The sequence below is a fragment of the Sylvia atricapilla genome, chromosome 3 (genome assembly GCF_009819655.1).
Source record: "Sylvia atricapilla isolate bSylAtr1 chromosome 3, bSylAtr1.pri, whole genome shotgun sequence".
NCBI classification, from domain to species: domain Eukaryota; kingdom Metazoa; phylum Chordata; class Aves; order Passeriformes; family Sylviidae; genus Sylvia; species Sylvia atricapilla.
The window spans coordinates 108,092,217-108,118,540 of NC_089142.1; the positions used below are offsets into that span (position 1 = coordinate 108,092,217).

Here is a 26,324-nt window from a genome sequence, read left to right on the forward strand (position 1 = left end):
CCTCATCCCTGCAGCATCTGTCAGCTTTGACTCCCACAGTGGAGTTTCCAGATGGCTGCTGGGGGAAAAACCCCACAAAGATTTTCTGTTGGTTCTTATGGCCCACTTGGAGGGGACAAAATTAATTGATTCAGCTTTGAGTGATGTGACATGCTGTCCAAAAACACTCTAGAAAACAGATATTTTATTACTTTATTTGGAGTAGTTGTTTGTGGGGAATTGGGAAGCCAAAATAACTGTTTTATTTGTGTAAGGTACTTGATAAAACAGCTTTGGGCTTGAGAAATAGGCAATGGCTTGAACATTAAAATATTTGAATTCTATGCTGCAGTTAATTTCAGTTAATCTTTACTGCGGTTAACTGAAGGGAGAAAGTCCCAGCTGGGTCATCTTTGCCCTGCAGAGGTTTTTGTGTGCTTACAGGAGACTGTTGATGTTGTCTCTATGATCCTGCAGAAGGACACAGGTCCAGATTGGAATGCTGTCCAAGGTCTCCCTTTCTAGCAAGTAACAGGCATCAGAACAAGCATGTTGTGGTTTTTCCCTGAAGTAGTTTTGGCTTTTGCAAGTAGTGCTTTCTAATCCACAAGCTGTGACTGTTCAATAACCCTCTGTGGGGTTTTTCAGCCGCAATTTGTGATTGACCTTTTTGAACCACAGTGAGAAGTTTCTTTTGCAGAGCCTGGTTCAGCTGAGCTCCAGGTGTGACCCCATTCTCTGTCTGTAGCTCCTGCTAAAGGAATAAGGGAGAAGCAGGAGATGTGGGAGGGGATATTCACACTACCCTGACTCTGTTGGGTTTTTTGACATCGGCTGTGGCAGTGAGGTTTGTGTGGTTGCTCAGGAAAACTCTTTTCTGTTCAGTCAAAATGCTGTTCTGTGGCTCCAGGGTTAAAGGTTAGGTAGCTGATGCCTCATTAAGCAGCCAGAGCAAATCTTATCCAGAGAGATTCATTAAAATGAGGAGCCAATTACTTGGAGGGAAGCTGAGTGTGCTGGTGTCAGATGTGATGGGGAACACCTGGCATTAAATTTCACCTTTTCCTTAGTTTTGCTTCCCTTGTGCTGATACTAGCATCTTCCACCTCACCCCAGCTCAGCAGCTGGCCAGCATGGGAAGTGATGGATCCTGCTGGAGGCTCTGGTTCCAGTTGGACCCCTGAGTTCTGTGGAGCTTCCCAAGGTGTGTTGTCTGCATTACAGCAGGAATTCAGTAGTCCCAGAGGGGCTTTGGGTGTGACTGGCACATGTGGCAGGATCCATAAAGGGTGGCACCTGAGGAACTTCACAATGGGGGACGGAGGAGGAACTTGCAGCCCGAGTGGCAAATGATGGCAGTTGAAGTAAATCACCAATATCTTGTGGCAGAGAAGCATCTAAGTGGAAAAAGAAATATCAAGGTGGGAAGCGTTTTGAAGATACAGACATTATAGAATGAGGAGAGGGGAACAGTGGTGCAACACTATGGTTACCTCCAGAAATTTTTGCAACTTCCCAACGTAAAAACCTTTTGAATTCATTAATGTTGAGTTCAGCTGCACATGTTCAGCTATCATGCAGCACTTTCTGTCGCATGCTCCAGGATAAGTACCTGTTTTTATCCTGGAGATGATAAAAATGTGATCAGATGTTTGCATCAACAGATGATGCAAACTTTAAATAAACACAAGCAAACATGTCCCCAATTTTTTGCTGCAAGCGTAGCAAAAATCCAAGGTTAGGGCAGTTTGCATTTGAATTGCATTTCTGCATTTCTGACACCGGTATGCAACAAATGCCTCGTGGTGTAATTGTGTGCAAATTGATATTAATGTGCAGTCTGCAGCTGAAAAACTGAATTATATACATGTGATATACTCTTAATTTCCCTGTCAAACAGTTACTGTAAACCTGTTGCAAACTGCATATTTTTTAAAATTTAAACAAGAAGAAATCAAGAAATAGTAACTGAGTCTATTACACTTTGGCTGAGGGTGGTCTCTGATAAGATGATTTTATTCCCAGCCAGTGAGTGCGTCTGACTCCTTAACATATTAAGAATAACGAGAGCCCTCTGGGTTGTGGAGATGGGATTACCTGAAAATCAGGAGCTGTTTGCCCAAGGATGTCTGGCAGCTGGGTATCTGCAATCCAGGATTCTAATGGAAATAACTGCAATCTCACCTGTGTTAGGTGTTACTCTAAATGTGCAGGCTGGGACCTGCTTTTAGCAATCATCTAAATCAAGATTTTGCTTTTTGGGTGTGAGCAAACTCATTCTGCTTTCAGTCTCCTGGATATTTAGGATGACTGAGGGGAATGTACATTCCTGATACTGGAGGTTTAACTACATATTTCTTTCTTTGCTTACTCATTTTCTCTCTTTTTGCCATATTTTATTCTGTTATTTTCTAGGTTGGCCTTGACCATATGAACTAAAAGATGAAGTCCAATATTACACGAGAAATTGGTCTATTTATTTTTTTTTTTTTTTGGGGGGGGGGGAATGTAAATAAATCGAATCCTGATGAGGTCACATATTAATGATTTACAGGCAAAATTCCAGAGTTTAAAAGAGTGAGAAGTGGGAATAAACTAACCCAGTGAGATCTGCAAACATGTCTGGCAAGCCAGTGTGCATTGCAGATTTTGAGGAGTATGCTAAAACCTTTCTGCCCAAAGCCGTGTACGATTATTACCGATCTGGGGCGGATGACCAGGAAACACTGGCGGATAATGTTGCAGCGTTTTCCAGGTAGGAGGATGATTGAAAGTTGGGGTGGGAGGCAGGGGGGTGTAAGTTCTGCTTTATTGAGAAATCCAGTGCAATTTTAGATTTTTCTTTGTGAACCAAACTCAACTTTTCTGCAACTTCTTTCTATTTTAGAAAAAAAAATACCTCAACTGCTTTTTCAGGACCACTCCCTCTCCCCTTTCACTCCTCCACCTAACGTTTTCTGTCAAAAAGCAGTCCCTAAATCCATTAGCACCTTTTTAGCTTTGCCTGCTTTGGGGTTCTTTTGTTAACAGAATTCTCTCCAGAGTCCTTCAGCTCCGATCTTTAATAAGCTAATGAAACTGCAATTTCTACATTTGGGGTTATAGTGCCAGCAAAGGGTTCTTGGGGTGGGGTTGTACTTTTTAGGTCCTTAGTCAGTGTTGCCTTTTCCTGTTTCCCTAAACTGAGTTAGTTCCGTGGCCTTCCCAGATGAGAGGTGCTGGGCCCTGCAGGAAGGAGTTGTATTTCCCAGCTCTGGGGTGAGCTGGGAAAGCCAGGGCTCAGTCCTGGGTGGCCCAGCTGTGCTCAGGGGTTTCCAGCAGGAGGTCAGCCCTTCACTAGGAGATACTGTAAATGCTGGCAACTGTTCTAAACCAGGTTTGACTTAGACTCACCCCCTGAAATGTTGTCAAAACCTGAGCTCGGGTCATCCATAGCCTCAGAAGGAGAAGGTCAGCACAAAGTCAGTGGGCACTTGCTGTGGGATTCAGTGGAAGTGTCACAATTGGCATCACATCAGTTGGTTCCCTACTCCCAAATGTCCCTGAGCAGGGCAGAAGCAAGGAGGCAGCTGGAGGCTGCTCCCCTCAGCCCAGCTGAGCCCAGTCAAGCTGCTCAAACAGCTGCTGACATCTCCTTCCTTCAGGGGCTGTGTTGGTGCAGATGTTTAACCCCCTGCTCTTATCTTTGCGAAGTGTTTGACTTTAGTTCCTTTCAGTCTAACAAACCAAACCATGATTTTCCTGGTTTATCCTTAATCGTTCTCCCTCCCTGCTTTGTTTTCTGCAGTCCTACTCACTGCTTCAGTTGCTTTTCCATAGGCTGTGAGCTGTTCAGCTGGAAATCTGATGCAAGTTGAAGGTTGTAGAAAACTCTGTGACAACACATTTAGCAGGATCTCAAAGGGCCCAGAACCTTAATTTTAATGCCACACATGGAAAAGCTTTATAATGTCAAAAGAAGACAACTCTCTTCCACTGCTTATTCCAGACCTCCTAGCTCCATGCAGAAGCTGCCATCACAGAAATATCCCTGCTCAAACACAAGCCAAAAGATTGCCCTGAGGAGTGAATAGGAGCAGGAGGGGATGGAGTAGGGCTCACCTGATTTTTATTGTACCTTTTTAATGCTTCCAGATGCTCTGATGTTACTTGCCTTCATAAAACCAAAATGAGACATTAAGGAAAGGACACTCCAAGGAAGCACTTGCAGGCAATAAACCACAGGAGCGGTGAACGTTTTACTTGTAACTGCTGAAGCTGATCCTCATGAGGGGGGATTAAAGCTGCCAGAGACAGCCTAACACATAGCTGGTCACATCCCTTGCTGTGCTGGCATCAGCAGAGCTGGGTGTTGGCAGGGAGGTAAGGGCAGCTCTGCTCTGAAGCTGTTTCCCACCACAGGGATGGGTTCCTCTGATGAGAGACCTCCTTACGTGGGGCTGGTTGCCTGTGGGGTTCAGGCTTACCTCTTCTTTCCTGACTCTTCTGTCAGATTTTCAGTAAAGCCCTCCAGTTTTAGATGTTCAAAACTGTGGTGTTTGCAGGCAGCCTGGGACAGAAGGAGATGTTCATTAGCAGTGCCTTGAATGGCCTGAGACATTAAAAGAAATCAGTGACATTTGGTACAGCTGGAAGTCCCTCATTTGGTGTCCCTGCCCCTCAGCAGTGTGGGGATGAAGGGGCTGGGAGGTGTTTCTGTCTTTGCTCTCTCTCCCATTATATTTATCTGAAATAAAACAAGATCCCATTTTCTCAGCACGTGGGATGCTGCCATTAACAGCCCTTAGACCATGTTTGCAATGGCTTCCTGGGAATACATCTCTAAAAGGTAGAACCTGCTATAAAGTCTTCATAATATTTTGGTTTATGAGACCTATTCGACACAAGGGACTTTGAAACACTTTTCTTTTTCCCTTGGATGCTGTTGGGAGAAGCATGGCCCAGCTGTTACAGATGGAGAAGTGCTGCTCACACTGACCCTCACATAGTCCTGATGTTTCTGCCTGTTCCTGACTGCAGCTTGTAGGTAAATATAAAGTCAGATGGACTTTACACCCCTGAGGCACCAAGATCACCAAGTCAGATAATTTTGTGAAAGACAGGAGTATGTTCAGCTTCATTTCCCATTGCTTTCCCCTGTCAGAAGCTTAGTTGCAGGGTTCAGTCTGATTTTTAAAGTTTGCAGTTTATTAAATATTTATATTTATAAGTTTAAATGGAAGAGAAAGCACAGAATTGAACCAGAAGCAGGAATTGTTAGCCTGTAGCTTTATGGTGCAGGATTATTCCGGTGAGGTGTGAGGGTGGAAAACCAGACCTGGGTTCATCTGTGAGTTCTTTATTTTTATTTTGGCAAACAAAATAAATGGTTTCATTTCTGTAGAAATAAATAGATCTTATTAAGGACTAATATTACTATTGTTAGTAAGAACTAACCCTAATGAATGGTTGTGTTGTTGGTTGCTGCAGTATCTTTGGAATGCTCCATGCAATTTTTGGAGCAGCACAATTCGTTCTCATTGGATTATAAAATTAATACCTCGGCCTTTTGCCCTTGAGGTACTTTGTGTGATCAGATACCAGAATACAAATTGGCTCCACGAGGACAGTGTTTTAAGGTGAGTTTAACACCAGGTACAGCAACTCTCCCCCAGCTCCCAGTTCTGGGAAGAATGAGCACTCCGATGTTGACATCAGTTCTGTTCCGGCTGAGGCCAGATAAGTATTTCTTATTCATAGTTCTTAAATGGCCCTGGCAGAAGTGAGGCATTAAGGCCAGAAAGGATGATTTGGGGTGGCAGAGTATATGTCATTCCCTGTGGTGTCTGCCTGCCTTCACCCCGGGTTTGCTCTGCATCCTGGAATGTTGAGTGTCCTCCCAGACCCATCTGGAGCTGAGATCCCCTCCCGCGTTTTCACAGAAGCGAGGGGCCTGAATGGAGAAGAGATTTTTGTGACAAGGTCAGAACGCCTTCAGCTCGATGGCATTCAGGAAATCGATCTGGAGTGTCCCCTCTCAGCATGCCAAGGAAGGGGGAGGTTGGTGTGTGGAGGAGCAGACTCCTGCTAATCTGCTCTGCCACGGAATTCCTAGCGGCCTTTGGAGAAGCTGCCTTGTTCTGTCGTGTGCAAGGAACAGCAGCTGCTGCTTCAGCAGTGCCAGCATCAGTGCAGGCTTTTTGCAAACGTGGTGTTACCTTATGGCAATGAAGGGCATTAGAATGGCCACAGCAGTAATCTAAACATTGGTTAAAAAAGCAAGGCTGGGAGTGGGACTGGGTCACTCAAGTGGGGGAACTTAGGGGGAACAAAGGAAAGGAATGCTTGGAATAATAATTCAGTTATGTTGTGACGTCTTTCGCCTTGGATTACCAGTGCACCAGGAAAAGAGTGTGGATGGCAAGACATGCTGGGGGAAGATAATTTTCCCCAAGGAAGAGCATCTAAAGCATCTATTGCTTAGCCTGGCTCAACAGCAGCCCCTGCTCCTTCTGAGAGGAAGTGAACTGTAGGAGAGAGAAGGGCAGCAAACTGGGTTGGGTTTATGATGCAGGCTTGGCCTGAGCAGTGTGGCTTTTCCCAAATGTGCTTCTTGCCCTGCAGCATGAGGGGATTTGGGACAACTCAGGAGAGGGACAAGAGGAGCTGCTTGAAAATACGGTGCAGTTTGAAAATTTCAATGTTTCTCCTGGCTGAAAGCAGCCACTGCTTCCCGTTTACCCCACTACAAGGTAATTTGCAATCAGAAATTTTTTGGACCGTGGAGGAAAAAGAAAAAAACCCGAAAGATTAATCCCCCTTCATTCCCTTTAATCCTTTCTTCAAAACAGCTTTTAGCTGAAGTTGCCTAAATCTGGAGTGCTTGCTGCCTTCCCCACTGTGGCATCTCCTGCTTCCAGCTGGGAAGAAGGATGCATTCTCTCTCAGTTGCTGATTGCAGCACACGAGTGTGGACTTGGCTGGGAAAAGATGTGGGTGATGAGGAGATGATGAATTAAAACAAAACAAAACAAACCCACAAGTTTTTTATCCAAAAAATGCAGGAAATGTTTCACTGAATGACTTGGAGGAAGCAGGTGCAGTGTGGCAGCCAAATGAATACATGTCCTGGTGACTGTGAAATGCCACCTGTGAGGTTTCCTTGCTGTTGTTAAGGGCATTTCCCTGTCCAGACAATGCCTGGTTTGAAGTATCTGTCAAACTCAGAGCTGGAAACATCTGAGTTTCCAAAGCAAGATCAGGTTTTATTAAAGGAGGATAATACTCAGGTAGTGAACCTGTTTGGTGTTTCTTGGGACCAGTCAGTTCTGGATGAGGAGCACATACACTGCTGTGGATGTTGGTGCACAGGATGTAAGGGATCTCTGCTTGGGATTGCATCATTTTTCTTGCATGCATTGCTGGGAGGATTTTGGCTCCTCCTGTTTCTCTTCCCAGCTAAAAACACCACAGCGATGTTGTACCTTAGGACAGACCTTCACAGGCTGGCTGTGAGGTGGCAGTGACAGGTAACAATTCGGCAGGTTAGAGAAACCAGGAGCCTGGGGAAGAGGAAGATGCTTCACATTCTCTATGATTTGGGTTTGGCTGTATAAATGAGCAAGGTTGTAAAGGGATTTTTTGTTTCCTTTCTTGCTGGGAAAAGATCCTGCAGAGCAGAGTGGAAGCCTTCAGAGTGAGGATTAGGCAAAAAGGGAGAGAAAGAAATCATGTTTTCTTTGTCCCACCCTCAGCCCATCCTCCCCTGAGAAATAACAAACTGTTACAATGGCATGAAAACAGATGTGAGGAGATGTTCCTGCCTTGTGTGTCTTGGCACCGAGCAGCACAGCTGACTTCCACAGCCACACATCTCCTTCCAAGCATCATAACTGTCCTTCTCCTCCCTGGGGAGCACTGCCTGGAGAGCTGGCATGGCCCCAAGCTCCAAGCTTCCAGAAAGGTGGGTCTGCCCCAGGCTTTTTGGGGAAACGTCTGTTGATCTTTCAATAAAACAGATTTTGTCTTTTTTCCTCCTCAATTGCCATTTTAGTACACAAGCTCAAGCTCTCCCCTGCTCTCTGTCGGAGGGTAGCAGTAGCTCCGGTTCTCTCTCCATGCTGGTAATTATAATATTTTCAGTCTCGAGCATTCTGGTGCTGAGCAGTTGCTCAAGTTCAGCAATATTAGACCATACATTTTAAATTCTTCTCTGTAATTACAGTTCAGGAGCCATGGGAGCCCTTTGGGAGGGAGGGAGGTCTCTGAAAGGTTGGGGCTTGCGGGGAGGCTTTGGCCAGCCCCAGGTGTTGCACCCCCTCTTGTGGCTTCTAGTGGTGGCAGTGCTGTGACAACACCTGGTTGATGGGGAAAAGTCCCATGGCACAGCTATCCCCAGGAATGCAACTCTCCTTATGAAACTTTGGATGTTATATGGTGTCTAGTTGACCCCATAATAGGGACCTTGATCTTGTGATGCTATTTTGTGTGGGGCCGAAAAAAAAAAAAAAAAAAAAGGTAAATTTCTGGGTGTGTAGACATGTGGTGTCCAGCCTGGCTGCAGTAAATTGTAATTTTAGGTTAAGTGTGGTTCAGTTTGCCCTGGTTTGGAAAAGGGAGTCCCAAGCATGCAGGTCAGGCTTGTGTTATCCAAAAATCCTGTGTCTCTTGGTTCCCTAGTCCATCGAAGGGATGGATAACTGAGGGTGGCTGATGACTTCTCCCATTTGCACACAGCATCTGGCACCTCGTTCTGCCCCGAGGCTTTCATAGGGGCCAGAGACTCACCTTGAACCTCTTTGTTTTACAACGTTTGCTCCTGTTTTCCCTTTCAGACAACACCAGCCAATAACGTTATAGAGGTCTTTGCCTCTTTCCCCTTTCCGCTCCTTGGTCCCTTCTTGCCCGCTTCCTCCACGCTTTGTGCCCTGCAGGGGTTTTGCTGCAGCTCTGGGCGACACAGTGGGATTCTGTGACAGCAGGAAAACCTACTCTTGCCCGTTGGGAGCTGTAGATTCCGTTTGCAATTCAGTTTATTTGTGTGTGTGCCAGGTGGAAGCTGTACCCCCGGGTGCTCCGGGACGTGTCGGTGATGGACCTGTCCACCTCTGTCCTGGGGCAGAGAGTCACCGTGCCCGTGTGCGTGGCCGCCACCGCCATGCAGCGCATGGCTCACCCCCACGGAGAGACCGCCACCGCCAGAGGTGAGCTCTGCCACGGGCTGGGGAAGGACAGGGCAGGGCTGTGCCCGCTGCCGGGGCAGCCCAGCCAGCTCCTGCGGGGTAACGGGGCTGATGCCCCTGTTGGTGTTTTAGCGTTTCACTCGCCTGAGTGTGGTTTCTCTCTCCATGAACTGCGGGGGAGGGGGGAAATGAAGGGTGCAAGAGGGGAATAATTTGTTGCATATAAAATTGAAAACCTCTATCTACCTACCTATACATTCTGTGTAATCTAAACATTGTCGCAGCAACACTCTTCCTATTAGAGAATTGACTCTAGAAATTCTGCGGCCTCTTTTTGCCTGGGAAAAGTCTTTGCTTTGAAGAGAGCTCTTTGAGAGCACCCCAGAGTGCCAGTGAGATAAGGGCCCCTCTGGGCTAGAAGCTGCACGAAGATGTTGCCAACACAGAGGCTGCAGTTTAAAAGGATATTAACCGGAATTCAGATGGGGAAGTGTCACCTCCTCCTTCAACTCCAGCTGCAGAATGGCACCAGATCTGAGGAAGAGGGGTGTGCTCTGCATTTCAGTGCTCCAGTGCTGAAAGGAAAAGGGTACAAAATCTAAATGGTGATACTTTTTAAAAAATAATCCTGCGCATGGTTGGGTTATTCGTCTAACAGCGTTTCCATGCCCAATGCAGCAGATACCGGTGTGAAGTGAGTTGAATTCTCAGCCCGGCAGCGGGAGCTGCTCTCAGTTCTCATGGTGTGATGTGCGCGGGGGTGGGCTACAGCACAGCTCCAGCGTTATCCCTGAAAAACACACCTCTCCAATTTGACACGCGGTTTGGGGCCGCGTTTTTCCCCTTCCCAAGAGCTTTATTAGGGAGCCGACGCCGTGTCCCCAGTTTGTAGCGGCCGGCGCACTCCACGCGATGGCGCCCCAGCCCCTCGGATGGGTTTGGGAAGGGCGGCGGGGCCTCGGGGCTGTCCCATCCTCCGGCAGCTCCTGCGGGTTGGTTCTGGGCCAGGTTGTGCACGGAGGAAACCCTGACACATTAAATGCAAACATATTAATACAATGGTGAGAGCGAGATTTGAAACACAAAATTCAGGAGGTTTCTTAGCAAAAATTCCCACTGATGCTGCAGCCTGGCCATGTTTTAAGGCATAAATCCACTGTGACACGCAAAGTTGAGTGGTTCAATAGGGCTGAGTACCACATTTTCAAACTTTAGCACATGATTATTGCATTTAATGTTCCTGGGCTTTCAAGCTGGGACAGCTCAGTGTACTGGCCCCAGTTGGAATGTGTGATCCAGTAAATTTATCCATTGTTGCTGGTGAATTTTTTATTGCTTTCAAAGGAGGGCAGTATTAAAATCACACCCTCTGTATTGCACTGGCATGTGGGGTAGAAAAAAAAATGGCTTTGGTTTTGTGCTGTTAGAGGTGGAGGGGGGCACTCAGTGCCAAGCTTTTGGTTTGACCTTCTAAGATGACAGGAATTAGCTGTAAAATACACATTTGGCTTAAACTTGGGACACTCGGGATCAGGGGGTTTGCTGCATCCAACTTCTCATCTGTTCCAGAGGTAGCACAGAGTTTAAGTGAGCAAACTGTTGATTGCTTTAATTTAGCTTCTCCTTCAGCTGCACTGGCTTGCACAAGCCAAGGAAGTCTGATCCGTAGTCCCATGGCTTCTGCAAAGCCTGGTGTGCTCACTCCATAAGCCTGGCTTTTTTTGCCTCAGGTATGCAGGAAGCGCTGTATGAGGTGGTGCCTCTGCCGTGGCCATGATCCTTGTTTTCTTTCTTTGACATCATGGCCTGAGTCCTGCCCCTTCCCTTCCAGGGCCCTGGCTTGTGCTGGGGCAGAGCAGCTCCCAGAGGAGCCTCCCTGTGTGGCACGAGTCTGCCTGGCTGGCCTTGAACCCCACGAGATAACACGGGTGCACACCAGGCTGCCCTGCAGAGCAGGATGGTGAAGAGGGTGAAGAGAGCAATGACAGCTCCTTCCCTGAACTCCTGGTGTGTTGAGAACAATGCTTGAGGAATTTCCTGGAGTGACAGCATCTCCCGTCAGGTTTGCCCACGTGGTGTAGGGTAGATGTCCCCTCTAGGGACAAGGGCATGTCGTGGTGTCCCTTAGAACTCCCTGCCCACACAAATTCTTGCTCTGTGGCTTGTCAGGGTTTTGGGGGCTGCTCTTTCCTAAGGGATGCTCTCCTATAGCAACCGAGCTGGTGGAGAGGAGTGTGCACCTTCCCAGAACAGGGCAGCTCACCTGAAACACCCCTTCACAGGCAGTTCTTTTGCATGAGTAAAGAATCTTTCCTAGGAAAAACATCCAATTGTCATTTTAAGAGTTGCTGGTGACAAGGCTGGCCAACACCATGTAAGTTATTCCTAAGGCTGAGTGACCCCACTCTGGGCAGAGTAAACTGCAGCCATGGTCAAACCTTGGCACAGCCTCAAATCCAGGTGTTGGATTTACTCCTCTTAGCTAGACTTTAAAATAATTAACTTTTTAAAAAGTCTATGCTGGCTGTAATAAGGCTGCTCCTCAGTTTTCTCTGACTGATCTGAATGTAGCAGGAGTCCTTCCTTACAGAGAAAGCTCTCTTGTCTTTGAAACAATTTCAGTCACCTTGGCAGTTGCCCCAGTTTTTCTAGGTCTTCCTTTAAGTATATTCCCTGGCATTTTAGCTGTAGCTCTTCAGTGTATGGCAATTTTCCAAAGAATGGATTTTCTGTTCAGTAGAAACTGAAAAATTGGGAGGAAAATTGTTTTGGATTAACTGAAATGTTTCATTTGATCCAAAACATAATTTTTTATTTCATTTTCCTACTGGCTAATGCTTTTAGCTATAGTTCTGTTTTGAAACAAAAGTGTCAGCTCAGGAGAAAACATTTCCATTTTGAAAAGATCAACACATGACATTTTGACTTAGGTGTTTTTTTCTCATCCTTCCCACTCCAATTTCAACCTCTTTAACTTAAAATATTTGCCAAATTTGATGAATAATCTTAGCCACTAAAGAGCAAAAGGTTATTCTCTAAACAGTTTTTAACAGAACCCTTCTGATTCTATGGGATCTTTTTTTTTCTTGCTTGTCCATCAGCAGATTGACTGTTCCTCCATGCCGAGGCATTCATTTGCCACTCTGACTTCATGCTGTGCTTGCAAACCAACGCGGTCCACAGGACCCATCTCAAGTACACTGATTCAAAATCTTGTGCACCATCCAGCTGCTCAGCAAGAAATAGCAGTTTTTTGCAACATTAATTGATTAGAAACAGATTTGTAGCACTGTCTTATTGAGATTTGTGTTTATATTCCTGCTTATTCCATATCGCACTTACTGGGTAGTTTAAATTGCTGCGTTTGCACCCCACAGCAGCATTGCAGTGCCTGGCCTCTCCATGAACGGCTGAAAATCAGGCCGAGAAGCCGACTGTTTTCTTGGCCAGGTCTTTTGAGATCTGCCACTGACAGTTGCTCAAGGGCTGAAGTTTTTGTGTTTGCCCTCTGCAGCTGCACTCAAAGCCTTCTCCAGGCTGCTGCTGAAGCGGGAAGGATTTCACCATCACCTGTGATGTGACTGCACCGTTTGCTTTGCCAAATGGAGAACAGGAGTGTTGACTGGAAAGCTGGTTTTTATGCCTGTTTTAACTGAGTTTCTGGCAGCTCTGTCATTCCCACTAGAGATGGCTCTTAACAGGCTGCTACTGTGCTTTTTATCTGTATGCTGCTGCTGAGCACTGAAGTCTGGGGTTCTCGTGCCCATGTTTGTGACTGGGAAGGAGGGATTTGGCCATTTATTACATTTTGCACTCAGCCGCAGTGCAAACAGCGGGACTTTGTACCCACCTGTTACCTATGTGGTAATCAGATGATGAGGTTAATTTTGAGATATGAAAGTGGATATCAATCCAGAGTCAGGGAGAGGACAATATTTACATGGGACAACATGGCCTGGGCTGACCTGGCCTGGATTGCCCCCAAGAGTGGCAAGGCCGGGAGACTTTGTGCTGCAAGTGCACCCAGGCAGCCTGGCATGCCAGACAGATCCCAGATCCGTTTTGGCCATGTCTGCCTTCCCCTCCAGCCTTCCTGCACAGCTGACAGAACGTGTTGTGTCAACGAGAGGATGGCAGGCACGGCTCGCACGCAGGGTTTTGTAAGGGCTGAGGGAGGAGAGGCTGACAGAGATCTCTCAGCCAAGTGTGGTTTGTCAAGAGAGTAACGTGAAGTTCTTAAAACAACTCCGTTTCTTGGGAGATGCGGCTCCAGGAACACGGCTGTTGCTCCTGAGAAATACCGCTGTGCCAAAAGGACATCGTGCTGATCCCAAGGAATGTCCTCTGGCCCTTAGCTTGGGGACAGTGGATTCACTGGTGGATTCTGGGAAAAATGCCTGCAGTGGGGCAGTCTGACTGCTGAGCTTTGGAGATACCCCTAAAAGGGAAATGATGGGAATTTGCCCAGCTAGAGCAAAAAAGCGAGTTCCCATTCCCATACAAGGTAACCCCAACAAAATCTGCAAGCTTGAACTGGGCTCCTCTCCAGTGCCCTCCCTGAAGTATTCTTCCTCTGAGCTGCCCACGGGGACAAATCCCTACCCTTCCCAAACCACGTAAGGAAGTGATGCCCCATCAGCTGGGGGGAGGATGCTCTGAGGCTTCAGGATAAAAAAAAGGCTAAAAAAGGTCACTGCTCTGTTCCTCACTAGAGCTCCCAAGTGCGTCCTGTCCCATTTGTTGCTACGTAAATTACTTCAGTTGAGCTCCCCAAGAGTGAATGGCTTCAAGCTGCCAGAGGGCAGGTTTGGATTAGAGATGAAGAAGAAATTCTTTACTATTCTGTGATTCCATGGAGGTTCCCAGCTGCCTGTGTGTGGCTACTGCTGTGCTCTCTGCTCTGTCAAGGAGCCCAACAGGAGCCTGCAGGGTGTACAAGGGTGCGGGTGCCCTTTAGGCAGTGCTCAGGATTAAAAGATGAAAAAAAACACCCATAAAAACCAAACAACTTAAAGCAGTCATGAAATGGCATGAGGAAAGGCTGGTTTACAGAAACATCTCATGCTTAGACTCTGGCAAATGTCACATATTGCCGCAAGAGCATCCTGTGGGAATATGGCTGTAGGACTGATTTGAAATAATAAATAATTTGCAGCACCCAAAAAGTGAAGTGTAAAATACGGTTGTTAGAGGAAATGAGTTGCTTCTGTTTTCTTCGACTGCAGCTAAATGTGTGAGAAGGGGGAATGTATTTTTAGAGAAATCTTATTTGAGGTAGGAAAAAACCCCAACCAAACCTGGCAGCACTTCAGACCTCTGTATTTCATGGTTTTAGAAGTCTAGAAATTTGCCAAATAAGCTTTAAAATGATCAAGATCAAGCACAAATCAACCAAAACTGGAACTGGAAATTTATAAGGCTTTGAAAAATGTTGTCTGTGAACTTTGGATTTGCCTGAGAGATCTAAACTATGTGTGTTGAGCTGGTGCTTCACCAGAGAGCTGTGAACTTTACAGGAGAGACAAGGGGAATTTTGTGAGCATGCTTGCATGAAAATGCCATAACCCTGTTTGGAATGGCTGAACTCTCATTGAACCAAACTGCTTAAACCTAGTCTTAAATAAGAGAAAAGCACTATTTTCTCTGTTGCTACACATGCAGCTAAATTGAAAGGATATGGTAATACACCATGATTTATATCTTCTCTTCACCAAAAATGTTTTATTGTGCAGTTTCTAACTACATTTTTGCTTTTGCAACCATAGGGCTGTAGGGGTAGACTTGGGAAGAAATGCAAAAAAGATAGATACCTAAAGACAGATTGAACATTTACATTTCTCCCTTCTCTGATGCGAGGGTTTTGCAATTCCCGGGTTTGCAACCCTCCCGTGCATTCCCGATATAGAGGGAACTCTGTCCAGTCATTTAGGAGAGGAACAGAATGGTTACAGACTAGAGAGGTTTGGGTGATTGCCGCTGTATTTGCAGTGAGGGAAAACTAGCTGGTGGCCCTGAGAGGGTGTAACCAATTTGTTTGAATAAGCTGCTCATAAGTTTCCACTCCAAGAGGTTTGTAATCCTTATTTAATAAAATGTTGTCATAAAGACCACTTTTTAATTCCTCCATGGACTGGGGATGACGTCTTGAAACAGAGGTCCGTTTACATTAAAAATATGCATACTGTGGTAGACCAAGGAAAACAAGGCTTTCTATAATATTTTTGAGTTTTATAGCATGTTTTCCTTTATTTTACAATAAGTGACAGATTACTCCAAATAAAAAAGAATAAGTGGTAGATTCATAAGAACATATCTGTATGAGGTTAGCTGGTGCAGCTTGGGTTGGCAGTGCGGAGGGTGATTTTTGGGAGGCAAAACGTGGCAACATTCAAGAAACCGGAAGCCTTAAATGGATTATTTTAACGCTCCTCCTTAGAGAATCTCACTTTGTGTTCCTCCAGCCTGCCAGGCCGTGGGGACAGGGATGATGCTGAGCTCCTGGGCCACCTCCTCCATCGAGGAGGTGGCTGAGGCAGCCCCGGCCGGCCTTCGCTGGCTGCAGCTGTACGTGTACAAGGACCAGGCGGTGACGGAGTCGCTGGTGAGGCGCGCAGAGAGTGCCGGCTACAGAGGGATCTTTGTCACCGTGGACACCCCCTACCTGGGCCGGCGCGTCGCCGACGTGCGCAACAAGTTCCAGCTGCCCCCGCACCTCAGGTACCTCTGCTGCCGGGGTGGGACTGTGCCAGGGCTGCTGGGGGAGAACTGTGTCCTGGGCACTAGTTCTGTGGAGCTGTGCCTCGGGTTGGGATCTGCTTTGGGTCACAACTCAGTTTTCCTGGCTGTTCGTGCACTGCCTAAGAAGCTGTTCTGGGCAATGAGAGGCTGCAGGCTGCTGAAGGAAGAAATATGGAGCATTTCTTTATGCATGTGGCAATGTGCTCTTGGCTGTCTTCAAACCTCAGCTGGGCACAGCCCAGAGTGACTTGCTCTGATGTTGAGCTGGGATCCAGCAGCAGAAACGGCTGGGTTCTGAAAGGGGCCTGGACTTTGTGGGCCAAAACTCCCTTCCAAAGGATGTTATGGTTCCTTCTCTGTTGTCCTATGACACTGCTCTGAATCCAGGGCCATATTGCTACTGACTGCAGAGCCCCTTTTGGAGCAACTTCAACCCTTCTTTTACTCAAATACAGAAACATGTGCATATTAGTGTTCCTAAATTCTCCATGAGGGCAATTTTTACCCCAAAGTGTGTTTTGGGACATTTTGTGTCTCAGAATTTCTGGCATCATGATTGACTTCAGCACTAATTCTAGTTCCTCCTCAGGAGGAGGGCCAATGAAGCCTTCAATTTTAACAGAGTTAAACCAGAATTTTAACCTTACAATGGTGTTTAAGGCTGATTTGCCTGATCTCCTGTAAATATGAGTTGATAGGCTCTAGGGAACCCCCTGATAAACAGATGCTGAATTGCTGGCACAGTTCTAGCAGTCAAGAACTGGATGGAAGAATATTTACTTGATGAGATATCCAGCACCTGAAGCTAAAAATCTTGCGAGGTTCTTGCATGTAAGTCTTGGTAACAACCACAGTCTACCGTGGCACATGTTAGAATTATTTAAAGCATGAAAATGAACTCAAAAATTGAGAGACAGTGAGAAAGAAAAAAGACAGCTTAATGTATTTTGAAGCAGATAAAGTTTGAGGTCAGTTCTGGGTGAAAGCTAGTTTTGAATATTATCAATGGAATTGAATTGTCCTATGTCTCCAAAGACTGTTCTGTTCTGATATACACACATTGTATGTAACATCTACTTAGCAAGAATCACATCTAGAGGTTTTTCTTAATTTCCATACTGTTCAAAAGGAAGCTAAGCCATGGGGTTCTGCAGTGAATCTGATTCTCTGCCTCACTGGCAAAAATCCCTCCAGAACTTGGGGTGTTGGCTCTCCCCTATGCACTTGTGCTTGCAGCTAAGAGACGAAAGTTGATAGAGCAAACTGAACTCTGCCCTGATTTCTGTGTTGAAGTACAGCTTTAGGAGGAAAGCACTAGAAAGCAAAAAAAGCTCTAACACATCTAACATGAAAATGTACCACATGGTATCTGTATGTCCCAGGTTGTAATCGTGCTAGAGATCTGTGTTTGACACATTTTCAATATACACTGACCTTTTATTCTAAAAAATAAAATTAAACACTTATTTAAATAACTTATTTTTTTGGGCAGTAGAATTTTAAGGCCTGGGGTTGAGGAGTTCTTGAATGTCCAATAACCCAAAGACATTTGAGGAAAGCAGGAGAGTGTTTCTGAAGCACTTTGACCCTACCTGCCCAAATATAACAAGGTTTCGAGTGAACCCTGTGAAATCATGTGAAATTGGAGTAATCCTTCAAGGTTCCAATTAATCACTGCAGATTCCCGAGCGCCGCTTGGGCAGCGCTTTGTTGCAGAGGCCGCGGTGAAACTCTCGTAGCGCGGGGCTCTGCTCATTTATGTGATAACTTTTTCTTGGCTTCGGGTTTTCAACAAAGTTTCAAAGCAACAACAAGGTGCCATTGTGCTCTGAGATGTATGTAAGGCAACATTCATCCAAGTGTTGATCTGCATTTTCCAGGCCAAGAAAAACAACAGTTATTTATATAATCTTATCCATGGTTCTGTTTTTCTCTGGGCACCCCACCCTCCACAAACCAACAGCTGAAAAGCTGGATCTCGCTGAGAGCTCGCTCCTTTCTCGTTTGCTTCTGGGCCTGGAGCTGAACAGAAAAGCCATGTGAAATGCTGCTTGTTGCAGGCATGAAATCAGCAGTGAAACCAGCCAGGTTCCATGCAAAAACACTCACGCACTTCCCAAAATGTGAAATGTGAGTATTAAATAGCCCAATGTGGAACAGGACATAGTTTCAGAAGAGCAGGACAACTGGGACATGGATGTGCTAAAACCTGTGAGATTTTGTTGCTGAAAAACCCAAATAACAGCTAATGCTTTCACATGAACTTCTTTTCTTCCCTACATTTTACAAGGAATGTGCAAAAGGGACACAGGGTAAACAGGCTGGCTGTTGGCCTTATTAGAGAGATGAAAATTCTGAAGTCTTTGCAGGGCTTCATGCACATCCACCTATTTCATGGAGCTTAAGAAAACTTCATTTCCTCCTTCTCCCCTCCACCTCCCTGATCCCCTATTCCTATCATAGCTGAATTCCCTGGATTTGAAAAACAACAAAATCCAACCATATTTCTTTTGCTAAAGTAAGACTGTTACCTTGGGCCAGAGAAACTTGCCCCAATGTTATCACAAAACCATCACAGAAAGATAGAAAGGCTTTGATTACAAGGGACATTAAAGATCCAGTGCTTATGTTGGTTATCAAATACTTTGTCAGCCAAAGGTTCTGGCTCACTGAGGATTGGGATCTGACATGCTGGGAACAGCTGGTTTTGCTCCTGCCCTGCAGTGCAGCAAAGCTTTAACTCAGGTATACTGAATGTTGGCATTTGGGACCAAGCGTGGCTACAGCGAATCTCCCTCAGACTGTTTTTCTGTGTCTTCTGTCACTTTAGATTAAAAAACTTCTCCAGCAGTGACCTGGCATTTTCCTCAGGGAAAGACTTTGGAAGAGACAGCGGGCTGGCTGTGTATGTTGCTGAGGCCATCGATGCCACCATCAGCTGGGAGGACATCAAGTGGCTTCGGGGGCTGACCTCACTGCCCATCGTGCTGAAAGGGATCCTCAGGGGTGTGTAGCTCTGCTGCTGCCTGGGGGAGGGCAAGGGAAGGACTGTCACTTCCTCCTGCAGCGTTAGGAACCCACCAGTGAAGGTGGTTGTGGAAGCAGCTGCTTAAATAAGTGCCTGGTGTTGTCACCAACACCGCCATTAATATGATCGTGCCAATAATTTTGCAGTGGACAAAATCATTCAGCAAAAGAATTTCTTACTGATGAGTTCTGGAACAAAACAGAGAAAATAAAGGCTAGCTACCAAAGTAGCTGCTGATCCAAAAGGATAAAATGTTCTGCTCCACCACTTCAAACTACTTTTCTGGTCTTATTTCTTAAAGATGAAACCTTTTTGTGTTGAGGTGAGGCTCTTGAAGGCTGAAGCCCTAAGGGGGCTTTGCATTAGCTGACAACGGTTTTCTTAGTGATTCCCTGATTGTGGTGTCTACAAGCTCCCACTTATGGAAAGACACATCCTGTCTGGGTTTTTCCTAGCTGATGATGCCAAAGAAGCTGTAAAGATTGGGGTAAACGGGATCCTCGTGTCAAATCACGGAGCACGACAGCTTGATGGGGTCCCTGCTACTGTGAGTACTGATGCCAATATGCTCCAGTAATCTCTAATTTTCTCTGCCTTTTGGCTTCTTATTTGCTTTCTCTGAACACATGGAAGCAGGAGGAAAAACCTGGAATAAGTGTACCATGCCCTAAGCCACAAGTAATAACCTGTCTCCCCTTCTCTATGTATGTCACATCATACTCTGAGTTAGACACAGCCTTTCCTTGGTAGATCAAATCGGAAAATCTTTCAGAATTTTTTTTTCCACTCTCCTCTTTCATTTCTTCTTTCTCATTCTTTTATGAAAACCCCTCATTGCCATTTGCAGCACACTGAAGGTTGTATTAGGGTTGTTTTTCCTCTTTTAATATTCTTTGGAGGCTTCTGAAAAATTGCAGTTAAGAAACAGCTAAAGGCAGAATGAAACTCTCCATTTTTCTCCTTTCAAGTATTTTCACCTTTGGAAAAGGGAGAGAGTGGTTAAATTACAGTTTTTCCTTTTTCCTTTTCCTTGTCGTGCTACCCCGTGACTTTTCCAAAGGTGAAAGGGATTTGAGAATTTCTCAGTCGGCAAAAAATAAAAAAAGTAAAGGAAAATGAAAAAGTATGTGTTCAGGATGAAGGAAAAACCCCAAAATTCCAGTCATCACTCATCTTGCTTCATTTGGTGTGGGAAAGCTGCACAAATAGAAAGAGAATGAAAGAGAGGAGAATCAAAGCCCAGTTGTGCCTCTCTGAGTATTTCCAATATGTTCTCAATGAAAAACCTGTTTTCTGTGATGGTTCCCTGAAGGGAGAGGGGAAGAGGTCCTCTTGTCACCTCCAGGGAAGGTGTTCCCCAGTTTCATTGAGGGTATTTAAAACTGTTGGGCAAGCCTGCGTGTGGGGTAATCCAACAGCAGCAATGTATAAGGTTGTTAAAAACATAATTTTGAGGAACCCGTGAGAGCTCAAGAAATACAAATTAATTTTTTGACAGCTGCAGCAGAAGAGAAATTTGCAAACTCCTTGTTAGGAGTTACTCCTTTGCCACACCACAGGACAGAGGAGAACTGCTAAAGCTGATGTGTTCCCTGGATTTATGGTACAAAGAACAACACTTAAGAATGCTGTTTTTATAATGTATCTGTATCAGATCATGTTAAATGGTTCTGATTTAGAAACATAATAATTTGCTTCAATTTCGTGGGGTTTCAGATTGTGAGCTGAACCTAAGCTGGTCAATATTTCTAGTGTCTAGTTACGCATGGAGGAAATCTATGTTTTAATTATGGTTTGCATCATGCTTTAGTTATTAGAGCACTTTAATGTTGGTACAGTTTGTCAGGATGTAGAAAGTGGTCTCTGGATATGGAAATAGATCCAAAATATGTCTGGCAAGAGAGCAAAACCAAAGGGAGGGGGAAATCACAGCAAGTGCCAAACGTCAAGAAAATTTTAATCCAAATCTAAAAACAAACTGCACTTTCAAGTTTTTCCCCCTCATCTTCTAGTAAATTTTTATCCATTAGAAAGGAAATTAATTACATCCGTATTTGAAAGACATGAATTTGTGTGTCTTTTGTCTTCCTTCCATACACTGTTTCCAGTCTCCTTAATACTTGGCTTCTGATGGGGTTCCTTTCCTGATTTTCATGAATAGGAACTATTTAGGTGACTTTATAGGAAAAGTTGCCTCGTAATTAATGCTCCAGGCTTGAATTCAGGAGGCTCATCCTTTCTCTGGGACCTCTTGCATGGCAAGAGGAATTACTTGATTCCCTGGTTACTTAGTTGTAACTTGAGAACAGTAAAAATACTTTCCCTCCTTGTATCATTGGTGTAGGGGATAAGTTGAGAAAGGGGATGAGCTGAGTGAAAGGAGCATATATACGTGCATTAAAAGAAATTATTTCCCACCTTGCTCAAAATTTAGAGGAAAGTTATTTTTTTCTTATATTAAGAAGTTTTTCTCTATAGTCGTTCCAGTAATTAGATGCATTTTCAAAAGGGAAAATACATTAATTTAAAATTTTCAGCCAACTCTAAGTTCCTTCAGGCATGTGCTTCTCTCACTCCCTGTCTACAGCTACAGAGCCTGCCTCTGGGCCCCTGAGCTGGCTCTCAGCATAAATGAATGGGAAATTTAAACAGGGAAGCAAAGATGATTATTTAAAAAGTGAGCTGATTCAATTTCATCTCCAAACTAGTGAAGACTGGAAGTTTGGGAGGTAACACCACCAAAAGGCTTCCTTAGTGCGGCTGTTTCATGTATTTTGCATAAGAATCAGATACTGGCTTGTGTCAGATATGTCACAGAGTCAGATGGACATTCTGTGAGACCCTGCTGATCCTTGACCTGTTTATGTGACTCTCCAAATGTATTTGACCACTGCATGTACCTTCTACCCTGCAAAGTTGCTGCTGGTTCTCAAGACAAAGCTCTTTTATTTGGGTATAATTTAGGCATGCAACTGCTCATTAAGCTGCTGTAAAGCTTGCATCCTATGTGGAAGAATTAGCTCAGAAAATAAGTAAGAGTTTCAGGAGCTGCCAAGGTGTGTTCCTGGTTTCTCTCTTTTAGATTGATGTCTTGCCTGAAATCGTGGAGGCTGTGGAGGGGAAGGTGGAGGTCTTCCTGGACGGTGGTGTAAGAAAAGGCACGGATGTTCTCAAGGCATTGGCTCTTGGTGCCAAAGCTGTGTTCATTGGGAGACCTGTCCTCTGGGGATTGGCTTATCAGGTAAGTGAGGATAAGCTCAAATGCATGACTTTAGATCCCTACACTCACTGTGTAGCCTTATTAGATGCACATATGTGTGTTTGTGATGTGTCTCTGTGCATCCCGATACTCTGATTTGCTATTTGCTAAAATTTGCTATGACCTCGGTATTTATGTTCGTGCAGAAAATTTTTCTTAGCACATGTATATATGTCTATACCTACACATATATACGTACACATAATAGTTCACATTGTCTCCTAATCTCCCAGGGAGAAGAAGGAGCAAAAGAAGTTCTCCAGATGCTGAAGGAAGAGTTTCGCCTGGCAATGGCACTGACAGGTGGGACATCAACATTTCCTCTCCGTAATCACATTTTCTCAGAGCTTTCATTTGCCCCAGGCAAGCTGCTATAGCAACATGCATGAGGGGAATGTTTGCAATCTTAACAGGTTAGTCTATTGAGTAAATGGGGAAAAGACTTGTTATCCCTGCCTTATAAATGGGCAACTGAGTAAATTAGGTGAAAACATTATTTTGGGTTTGTTCCTTTTTTTCATAAGGAGAGCCATAAATCCATTGAAAAGTAGTGATAAATCTTTGGTTGCTAAGGGGTGGATTTCATCTGACAGAATGTAGATTTTTATGAGGCAGAAAAAGAAAAGGCTTAAAGTGGGTTGGGAAATCAGGGGCTTGAACTGATCTGCAACTTCTCCTCCAGGATGCCGGAGAGTAGAAGAAATTGGCAGGACACTGATCCGAAGACATCAAGGATTATTTTCCAAGATTTAGGTCTGAAGACTCTTGCCTTGTGCATTGCCTGTTGTGCTTCCAGACAAAATCCAACTGCATTCCCTCTGTGGGCCTCCTCCTCCAATCCTGACTGAGGGAACACACTCTGCTCTGTAGGAGATCACTTGCTGAAGAAAGAACTCAAAGCAAATTTTACAGGTGTTTCCAAATCTCTCAGGCTCTTAAGGAAAGCTGTTACACTGGGAGGTGTGATTAGAGATGAGCCTTTACACTAGACCAGCATAGAAGCTTCAATGTGTTTTGCAACAAATGCTGACAATTAATTTCCATGCCTGGGAGTAATTTAGCTGTTAAAGTGAAACTATAAACAGAAATGTTTTGATAGCAAACAGAAATGCTGAAATTTAAAATGCAAAAGATGCTTCTTGTTCACTGTTTAGAGAAACCAGACTGCAGATTCTAGAGATTAAATCTTGCTTTTTATGAACAGAGTGTCCTTTCCCCAGTGACTTTATAAGCATCTGGGCTTGTGGCACGTATGCTGTAGGAGCCCAGAGGATTCTTCATTGTCAGGAACCAAAGAGCAAAGCAAAATTGGGGAAAACTGGGGAAATTCAGCTGTTGAAGGGGCACATGCCACTCTGCAATCAGACAGCTTTTATGTGCGTGCATTGGATGTATGTCAGATCGTTGGCTAATGCAAATCCCTGCAGCCCAAACTGTGCTAGCTGCATCCACCTGGAGCTCCAAGTCACATTTTTCACCTGGATTGATTTGCTAACAGTGGCAAGGGCAGGCTGACACTACCTGGGAGAGTTTGTAGAATTTGCAGCCATGTTGAAAAGGGAAACGTGAATAATTGAGGCATTAACCCATGGCTAGGGAAGAGCCTAGTGGCTCTATTGAGTTTCCATGCAAACATTTAAGTCAGATAAACTTAGTGTTCTTCACTCTGCTTATGGTGAGGATGCAGAGACACACAGGATCTGTGCCTCTATTCTCTAAACAATCCAAATATCCTGAATTCAGGAGAAATTTTGCAACTGTAAAGAACAAAAAAGGTAAGACTATACTGTCCTCATCTTGGGTAAAACCAAGGACGGCTCTTCACCTCTCTCACTGCCCTTGCAGTTATGACAGTTTTACAGGGAGCAGGGGGATGCCACAAAGGTTTTGAATATTTTACTGTGAAAATTTAAGGTTCATTTTTAAAAAAGACTAAAAAAAGAGAGAAACCCCTCAATTTCTTGGTTTCACTGACATCACCAGCTCCACCATTTGTTTCCCATCAGCCTCATGCATTCTGACTCTCCTGCTTTGCTCAGTTTGAAATATCCCTTACTGAGCTTTAGAGGCAGCTTTGTAATGAAATGATGGAATATTATAATGTGAACTAAAGCTGGGGCTGGAACTTGAAATGGGGAGAAAACCCAAAAGGCCACATGCCTGCCCTCCAGTTGTAAAATTTGTACTCTTATTTACTGCAGAACGTGGTCTGTTGTGTGAGAGTTGCGTAGCAACAAAATAAAGTTTATCTGTGCAAGGAAATATGAATGTTTCTCAGAGCACAGAGAAGCATAATTTCTGCTGTTTACTGCACTTATCTGTTGCAATGTGGACTGTGTCAGATGTCAATTACAGACTAACTTCGGCAAGACTGTTTATTTGAGATAATATAAATGTTACTTAAAAGACAGGGGCATAATATCTTATGTTTACATGTTTAAGATCTATTTCTAAAGCTCAGAAGATGCAGTTTCCTGTCTTTGCCCCAGCCAGATTTGAGGAACGTTCTGAAACACTGTGGTTCTGTAGAAGTTCTGATGGTGAGGAAACTGGTTTCATTACTTGTGCGTAATTCACTGTTCCTAGTTCCTCTGGGATAAGGGGGTTACATTGTTTTTTCCTGCCTGTTATCTGAGAATCGTCTGACTGCCTTCCAGTTCAACCCTAGTAAGACTAGACAAGTATTAAAAACCAAGTACTAAAAAATTAGATCCAAATACTTAAAGGCTGTGAGACTGTTAACAGAAAGTAAATTAATTTGTCTGGTAGAATTCTCCTTTTAAAATATTCCACAGTGAAGAGAATTTCCTTCGATTTTGAGACACCCAAACACAACTACTTTTTGAAATTATTAAATTTTTTAAAAAGTTAGGATTTCTGTTTAGTTTGGGTTAAAAAGCAGAAAGACTGAGTGCCCTCAACCATTTTTAAAAGCTGAACAATGTCCAGGCTAAGGGGAAAAAAAAAATCTATCTCCACACTTGCTTCATCTGGAGAAACTGAGAAAAATCCAGAACACACAGGTGATAGTAGATCTTTCTATGGTTTCTGAGAGTGTTTCTGAGAAGAACATAAGTAACATAACAAAACAAAACAAAAAAAAAGGTCTTTGTGAAGTATGTGAAGCAGAAAATTATTTGTCTTAAGTAACAAGTGAACAAGTAACAAACTTTTAGGAACAATTAGTCACAGCTCTTAGATCCAGGCACAGAAGTAGAGGGGAGCAGAAGTGTTTTGTATTTATGATGCTTTAGTGTAACTGCCTACACAAATGTCAAATAACAAACATGATGGGTTTAATAGCAAAATTATTTTCTGGCTTTACTTTGGTTCCATATTAAGTCACAAATACAAAGAAAAACTATCTACATAGAAAAAAACCCTGGTAAGGAGAGAACAGTGAGTGATACTTCCGTACCCAGAAAGACAGCACTCAGCTAGTGTGCTGGGCACTGAGAAAAATCCCGACTGGTTTGGGATACTGGTGAATGACCAGTAACTGAATGGGGTTCTCTAACCACCTCCCAAGATGGACCAGGAACATTCCCTGGGAAAGGAAGATTGCAGCTCTTAATGAGAAAATATATATCACATGCTTTGTGAAGAGAGAAGAGACCAAAAGCAAAACCTGAGGGTGTGAAAGAGAAGGATGATCCTGTGCTTTTTAGGAGAAAGTGATACTTCCCAAGAGGTTCTGATGTGAGGCATACTCTTACATACTGTGTTTCGGGTTCGGTCTGTGTGTGGATTTCTCTGCTACTGGTAGTTCAGAAGTTTCCCTTTTTGGAACCATTGCTACAACGTTGTCTCCTCAGCCCCTGTTAGCTCCTGGAGGATTAAACCCACTGAAGAATGTGTAGAAGAGGGTGGCATTCTCTACAGGATATGTAGAAACTACTCAGGAGGTTGGAGAGGCTTCAGGCCTGCTTTGGGATCTCAACAACTGAGATCAAGACACACATTATTAGCACAAAGTTTTAAAGAAATCAACCTGTTTTAAAGTGGCAAGGTCAGTGAAAGAGCCTGTTATGTCTTCTGGACAACCGATAGATCACATCGCGGCTGGACACTCAGGGAGCAGGGTTCTCCTAAAGAAAAAACCAATATCCTTCTGGAAAAGCCCACCCTGAGCAGGTTTGGCTGCACTGGGAACATCTTT

At 44.5% G+C, this 26,324-nt stretch overlaps 1 protein-coding gene across 1 annotated transcript; it reads left to right on the plus strand.

Moving 5' to 3' along the window:
* The first annotated feature begins 2,549 nt into the window (after positions 1-2,549).
* Positions 2,550-24,460, plus strand: HAO1 (hydroxyacid oxidase 1). Its single transcript, XM_066316546.1, has 8 exons — positions 2,550-2,734; positions 9,010-9,161; positions 15,602-15,857; positions 18,709-18,884; positions 19,362-19,453; positions 21,989-22,147; positions 22,399-22,468; positions 22,848-24,460. Exons 1-8 carry the CDS (start codon positions 2,598-2,600, stop codon positions 22,916-22,918), a joined length of 1,113 nt encoding a protein of 370 aa, XP_066172643.1. The 5' UTR covers positions 2,550-2,597; the 3' UTR covers positions 22,919-24,460.
* Positions 24,461-26,324: the final 1,864 nt, after the last annotated feature.